General features: G+C 47.1%; 1 protein-coding gene across 1 annotated transcript in view; it reads left to right on the top strand.

Moving 5' to 3' along the window:
* The first annotated feature begins 448 nt into the window (after nt 1-448).
* Trim42 (tripartite motif-containing 42) overlaps nt 449-7,354 on the top strand; it is a 20,918-nt gene continuing 14,012 nt past the window's right edge. Inside the window, exons 1-3 of the mRNA NM_001013955.1 lie at nt 449-933; nt 4,158-4,855; nt 6,746-7,354. The exon at nt 6,746-7,354 is cut by the window's right edge and continues 212 nt beyond it. Coding sequence (NP_001013977.1) covers nt 593-933; nt 4,158-4,855; nt 6,746-7,354 — 1,648 coding nt within the window. The 5' untranslated portion in view covers nt 449-592. The remainder of the gene's footprint in view (nt 934-4,157; nt 4,856-6,745) is intronic.

Below are 7,354 nucleotides of genomic sequence, written 5' to 3'. Positions count from 1 at the left end.
ATGTGCTTTACTGGTCGGAGTTCTGCTAATAGAAGAGCAGTATTGTGTTGATCTGTATTTCTCATTAGTCATACCCCTGTCTTTCAGTCACCACAGACAAAAAAAAAAAAAAAAAAAAAATCCCTGAAGTCAACTTACCCAAATAGCGAGAAAGGTACCAACAGAGGAAGGATGGCATCTAAGATCCATGTGAACCCTTGAAATAGGACAAATGGCAGCCAACGCCTCCAAGAGCTCCATGGTGCCACCACTCCTGTGGCATTAGTCTCATGAGAAACACACAGTATGCATTCACATACCAGCCGCCACCCCTGGGTGCCCTCCTCTTACCTACTACTGAGCATGTTAAGACATGGTGGGAGACAGGGATTATGACATAAGCAGTGTCCACAGGCTGAAATAGGTAATCCGGCTCAGAAGGAGGAACATCACCTGTGAAGGCCTCATAACCTGGCCAGCTTCCTGCCACAACTCCCAAACTGCCAGCCTCACCAGAGTGGGCAAGAGTCCCGAAGGGAGAGAAGTGATCTCAGGAATCCGGTAGTGGACGCTGTCAAGACTCCAGAGGCCTTGTACCAGGGATCTAAGAGCCATGGACACAGCTATGTGTGTCTGTTCTCCATGCTGCACCTGGCAGAGATGCTGCCCCCGGCTGTTCTCCTGTTTATGCTGCAAGTTCATCTTCACCTCGGAGCGGAACTGCACCTGCTTCCCCTGCCCCTACAAGGATGAACGGAACTGCCAGTTCTGCCACTGCACCTGCGCGGAGAACCCCAATTGCCATTGGTGCTGCTGCTCCTGGGCCAATGACCCCAACTGTAAGTGCTGCTGCACAGCCAGCACCAATCTGAAGTGCTACTACTATGAGAGCCGCTGCTGCCGCAATGTCACCGTCACATTTAGAAAGGGTCGCCTTCGAAGCATCCGCACCTCGTAAGTACTGAGTCAGTGCTGGCCATCCATTGTGTGACTACGTTGGCCCCAAAATAACTGGGAAGTGTGTACCAGCTGTGGGTACTCCAGAGCAGGCCAGGGCTTCTTAGAGAGCACTCTACGTGGAAAAAAAAATCATTGATAATTTTGGAGCAGTTAAACAGCCAAGCTCCATTAGTTATGTGAATGTACCCTGCATGAACCCTTTGACCCCAAAGGCTCTCACCTTGCAAACTTCGCAAACCACTGTCCATGCATCCATTCCTCTCTTCACCTTGTGCCTACTGGAACCAGGAAAATACTTAGCTGGGAGATATTAAGTTGCCCAGGACCATGCAGCATGGCTTGAATCCAGAGCTAGGCCAATGGTATTAAATTTTTTTTAAAAAAATAGTCATTACAAAATGGAGATCATGATATGTGCTCTGTAACCTGTTTGATGATCCAAAAATACAAACTGTTCTTCATCCCCTTCCTGGGAACTGCAGCATTTACCTGATGTATCGGAACTCTAGGAGCCGCTTTTGACTGACCGTAGTAACCTACAGAAGTGCCCTGAGCTGACAGCTACCCTTTCTTTCCCCTCCAAAGTCATGACTGTGAGGTTCGCAGTCACTAGGGAGAGTGGCTACCCCACATGCTGCTCTTTTTATGCCACATTCCAGGGACATCAGGGGTGAGGGAGATTCAGATGAGAGGGAAGATCACAGACAGTGCTTTAGAGTCTGAGGTGTCAGCGGCTCCCAAATTCAGAAATGTATTGAAATCCCCTGGGGATCTTTAAAAATAAACGCTCACAAAAAATAAATAAATAAATAAAAAATAAAAATAAAAAAATAAACGCTCACGTTTGCTCTCCATATCTCAACATTCTATTTTTCACTGATCTTGGGGTACAACGTGGGCTTCAGAACTGTAAGAACTCTACCCCTATCAGGTGATTCTAACTGGGAGAACTGGGACCTGGAGGCTTGGAAGGCAGATTCAAGAATGGGGCAAGACTTGAGCGGGGAATGGGCTGTGCAAGGGAGCAGAGGCACCAGGGCAGGAAGGCAAAGCTGCAAGACTTGGTGGCTGCTTTTACATGAAAATCTGGGGGCAGGCAGATGCCCTTCTTGAACTTCAGTGCCAGGGAGTCAGCTACTCTAACGTGCTGGTGCCTACCTCCAAACCCGTCTCCTGGTCTTCGAACCCCTTCCCTCCCAATCCTGCTCAGAAGCCTCGTTTCTTCCTCACTCTGGTCTAACTTAGCCTTCACTCACTCTGGTCTAACCTAGACTTCCTGGCTTCATTCCTTTCCTCAGCCCCTTTCTCACAACTAAGCCAGTTCCTCGGGCCATTCGCAGAGTTCTCTCAGCCATGCCCAATCTTCACACAGTATCTCGTTTCTCCTTCATTCCCTCTTTCTGATCTCTTACACTCCCTCCAGAGTGATCCCAAGTCTTACCTTTTTTTTTTTTTTTGATCAGAGAAGCCCATCCAGCTACTGTATTATTACTGACTTGTGACTCCAGGTGAGACTGCAGGGACCAAGCAAGAGGCTGGGACACAGAAAAGAAATACAGCCGAAAACAGTGAGGCTGTAAGTCTGGATCTCAGCATCCAAGTCCTGAGGGATAAGCCAACTCTCTGGATGCCTACGGATATATAGGGAAACTGTTATCTCAGGGCTACCCTAGGGCAATACTCTTAGGAAGCACCTTTGACTATAAATACTCTAAGGCAGGGATTCCTTGGCCGAGAAGGAAACAAAAAGAAAGAGAAAGCAGGAAGGCAAGGTCAGAAGAGAACACAGCCCAACGTCAAGACCTTACTATGATCAGAGAGACCATAGGAAGAGCCTCAGACTGTGCATTGGCTTGCATCTCCATCCCCACCGCTGAGTCACTTATTTCCTAAACTGCCTTTACTCTGACTGCAGCCTCCCATAACATGCACTTGAATTACACAAGCATATAGTCTCATCGTCTGTGGTTCTTTCAATTGAATCCCTGAAGCCGACCTCAGCCAAATAAAGACCCTTAACTCACAACAGTACAAGAATGCGTGGGCTTTCACAGGCTTGACTACTGTTCTCTTCTCTTGTGGTCTCCTCCTCTCTTGTGGACATTAGCTGGTGAATAGCACAAGAGAGTGATTACAGACACCATACATACACTGATGATGGATTGCTTCATTTAGATTGTTTCATTTACACTTCGTAAGCCCCCATGAAGGAAGTGCTGCAACCTTTGATTTACAGCTGGAGAAACAGAACACAAAAGAGATTAAGACTCCCTCTAAATGGACAACTAACTCTAAATGTGCCGTGCCCCATCATATATAAGTTTCCCCGAGACAGACCCTTCGTATTGCTATTGATCTGGAAGTCAAGCCATGGGTTCTAGGTTCAGCTCAGAAATTGTCTCTTTCTGTCTTAACCCATGTACTACCTTCCTCTGGCCCATCCCACATACAACATGAATGGTGATGTCACAGGCTTCCAGGCACAGGCACAGGCACCAGAAGGGTGTCTGTGATTGAGTAAGATTGGATTTATTGACTTATGTGCAACAAGTGGGAACATGCCCCACTCCATGCCAGTGTGAGGTACCTGACAAACTGGGGCTTGTGTCCGTGAGAATGGAGTCAATCCGTCGGTTCTCTGACTCCTGTCTAGAAAGCACCTAGAACACGCCGAGCCTGAATCTGCTACCAGAAAGAAAAAGAACAGACACAATCACTCTCATTCCCCCAGAGAAGGGTCATGGGAGGCCATTTATGTGGCTTGGACGATATTCTGGTCCAGCATCCTGAGGCAGTATTACTTCTGCCCTGATACATCATAGCTACTGGGGTCTTATCTGACGTTCTGTGGTGTTGCTGGTATGCATGGGAACATCCAAGCCCAGCTAACCATGCCATTCCTCTCTACTGTCTTTCTCCCTCTCAAAATTAAAATTAGTAGGAAGGCACTACAGGGCTCTGGCTGGATCCAAAGAGAGCTCCTCAGTCAGTGCAGGCATTAAATTCAGTCTTCATGATCTTTTAAAATTCTATGGCATGGATACCAGCAGCAGGTACCAATGCCTTACCAGAGTTCATTTACTAAGAGAGTAGAGGCAAGCCAAGACAGGTAACATGCAGGAACCATTTATTACCTTTTCTATGAGCCACCTCTCTGGACAGGTCCTTCCAGAACTTCTGTGTGTGTTCCTGAAGCCTGGGCTTGCTTTTTATTTCAGCTCAAAGACCGCCCTCCGCGTGGGGAGCAGCGACACTCAGCTTGATGAGCCCAAGACCATGCCTGCCAGCAGCCACCTGGTGAACCACCTCACCTGCCCCATGTGCAACCGGCTGCGCCTGCACTCCTTCATGCTGCCCTGCAACCACAGCCTGTGCGAGAAGTGCCTGAGGCAACTGCAAAAACACGCTGAGGTCACTGAGAATTTCTTCATCCTCATCTGCCCCATGTGTAACCGCTCGCACTGCATGCCCTACAGCCACCAGATGCACCTGCCAGAAAACTACCTGCGCGGGCGCCTCACCAAACGCTACATGCAGCAGCATGGCTACCTCAAGTGGCGCTTCGACCGGTCCTCGGGACCCATCCTCTGCCAAGTGTGCCGCACCCGGCGCATTGCCTACAAGCGTTGTGTTACCTGTCGCCTCAACCTGTGCAATGACTGTCTCAAGGCCTTCCACTCGGATGTGGCCATGCAGGATCACGTCTTCGTGGACACCAGCGCCGAGGATCAGGATGAGAAGATTTGCATCCACCATCCATCCAGCCGCATCAACGAGTACTGTCGCAGCGACAACCAGCTACTCTGCGCCTTCTGCAAGATCGCTTTCCACAATGGCCATGACACGGTCAGCCTCATAGACGCCTGCTCCGAGAGGTCTGCAGCCCTCTTCAGCGCCATCGCCAAGTTCAAAGCAGGTCCTGGTCTGTTTCTTGCTCCCCCTCATAGTAACTCCCAGCTGTGAAAAAGACCAGATGATGGTGTGGGCAACCTGTTAGGGGGGCTTGTTCAACCTGGTGGAGAAATATAGACACTGGGAGAGCCGAGATGGCCAGCTACTGTCATGGATATCCCTGACAGCTGTCACTGGCCAGTCAGTGTCTCTGTGACTCAGTATTTTCATCTATAAAATGGGAAGGATAGTGGTAGCTTCCTCAATGGATTGTTGTGAAGAATAAATGGGTTTTCTTATAAAACATTCGCTCACCTCTGGAAAAAAAACTTGGAGTATATATAATGAGCACATAAAAATCGTACAATGTGTTTACAATTTTACTGAACTTTAGCCCCGTTTTCCAAAGGGGAAAAATAAGTTTTCTCTAGTCACATCCTGAAGTTCTGTTTTTAGGTAGGGTGTTTGTTGTTTTTGTTGTTGGTAGTGGTTCTTTTTTCTGAACATGACAGTTAATTTTAACTCCACCTCCCTGTTTCAGGGGAAATAATTAATCTAATGCTGAGAATTATCTCAGTTGAAGTTATCTTCCACAAACTTTCTGTCAAAGTTGTAGGCAACAAATTTAAAGAGCTTCTAATGGACAGGAAACAGTAACAGGAAAACTCCAGAATAGCCAGCATTATTCTGGCCAGCTGCTTTTATCCTTCTGTCATGGTTGTCTATATTGGTTGTATAATATAACTTATATAAAAACAAACACAACTTTTTATATTGGAGTGAAGAACAATAATATTCGTAAAGTTCAGTAAAAGGTTCATAATATCGAAATGTGTCTTAACCAGGTCAGACATGTCGCTGTCCGGAGGTAGACCTAGAAATCCATTTAGGGAATGGCTCCGCCTATACAGGACCACTTCATATAAGCCTTTGTCTTTAGTTTTCTATTGCTGTGATAAAAATACCATGACCAAAAACCACTTGGGGAGGAAAGGGTTCATTTTATTTTGCACTTCAGCATCATAGTCTATCATTGAAGGAAATAATGACCAGAATGTAGGACAGAAACCTGGAAGCATAAACTGACAGAAGTCATGGGGAAAATGCTGCTCATGGCTTGCCCATTCATGGCTAGCTCAGCCTGCTATTTTATAGCCCCCAGGACCACCTGCCCAAGCTGGTGGAGAGAGCTAGGGACTTCCCACATCAATCACCAATCAAAAAGATGCCTTCACACTTGCCTACAAGCCAATCTTATGGAGTCATTTTCTCTCTAAAGATTCTTTCCTTTCAGATGATCCTAGCCAGGATACCTTAGGAACATACCATGCCAGTCTCAATAACCATATAGCACAGATGAGATGTGTGCTTATCCCATCCGGGCACAAGACAACTGTGCTTAAATAAGGTGGTCAGCAAAAGGCAGCCAGTAAGTCCCACACCCTGACTCTCCAACACAAGTGTCAAGCAATGGCAAACAAGACTTTCTTATAAAAATACTGGGCTGGGGGTGGAGTGGAATTATTACTACTTATAGTCCATGTCTATAAGGAGTGGTCTATCATCAGTGACTGAAAGAACACTAGATCAAGCTTGATTGGTAAAGCACCATTTAGTAGACATCAGAAATTTATTTGTTTCTCTGCTACAAGAGAGACATAGTTCAGGGAAAAGTTACATATGCCAGGGGCACATGGAAGAAGAATAGAGGGGAATTTATTTCAAAAGCCTGTTCTAGCCTGTGTGAGCTCAGCTCCAGGTGTCTCCTCTCTCTCTCTCTCTCTCTCTCTCTCTCTCTCTCTCTCTCTCTCTCCATTCATTTCCTCTGAGTCCACAGAGACTTGCTCCACTTTGATATGGCTTTGATATCTGTGGAGATGAAAGTATTCACGGTACCAACGTGGTTATGTTTCAGTCCGATATGAGATTGACAATGACCTGATGGAATTCAACATTCTGAAGAGTAGCTTCAAAGCTGACAAGGAAGCAAAGCGGAAGGAGGTCCGGAATGGATTCCTCAAACTGCGAGCCATCCTTCAAGAGAAAGAGAAGATCATCATGGAACAGATCGAGAACCTAGAAGTGTCCAGGCAGAAAGAAATTGAGAAATATGTATACATCACAACCATGAAAGTGAACGAAATGGATGGTCTGATTGCCTATTCCAAGGAAGCCCTGAAGGAAACAGGCCAGGTGGCGTTCCTGCAGTCTGCCAAGATCCTGGTGGACCAGATTGAGGAGGGCATCCAGAATACCTTCAGGCCTGACCCTCAGCTGCGGCTTCACTCCCTACACTGTATTCCCTTGGACTTTGCAGAACTCTCCAGTGCCATCCACGAGCTTTTTCCCACAGGACCCAAAAAGACTTGCTCTTCAGGGGACTCACTCCCTTCCCAGTATCCTGTCCACTCGGAAATGATGATCGCCAGGAAGGTCACATTCAGCACCCACAGCTTCGGCAACCAGCAGATATACCAGCGGAGCTCTTCCTTGATATCCTTCAACACCGCCAACGACAAGGGCA

The sequence above is a fragment of the Rattus norvegicus genome, chromosome 8 (assembly GCF_036323735.1).
Source record: "Rattus norvegicus strain BN/NHsdMcwi chromosome 8, GRCr8, whole genome shotgun sequence".
Lineage (NCBI taxonomy): Eukaryota > Metazoa > Chordata > Mammalia > Rodentia > Muridae > Rattus > Rattus norvegicus.
The sequence above is the reverse complement of the archived record's forward strand: the minus strand, read 5'-3'. Positions and strand labels throughout refer to the sequence as shown.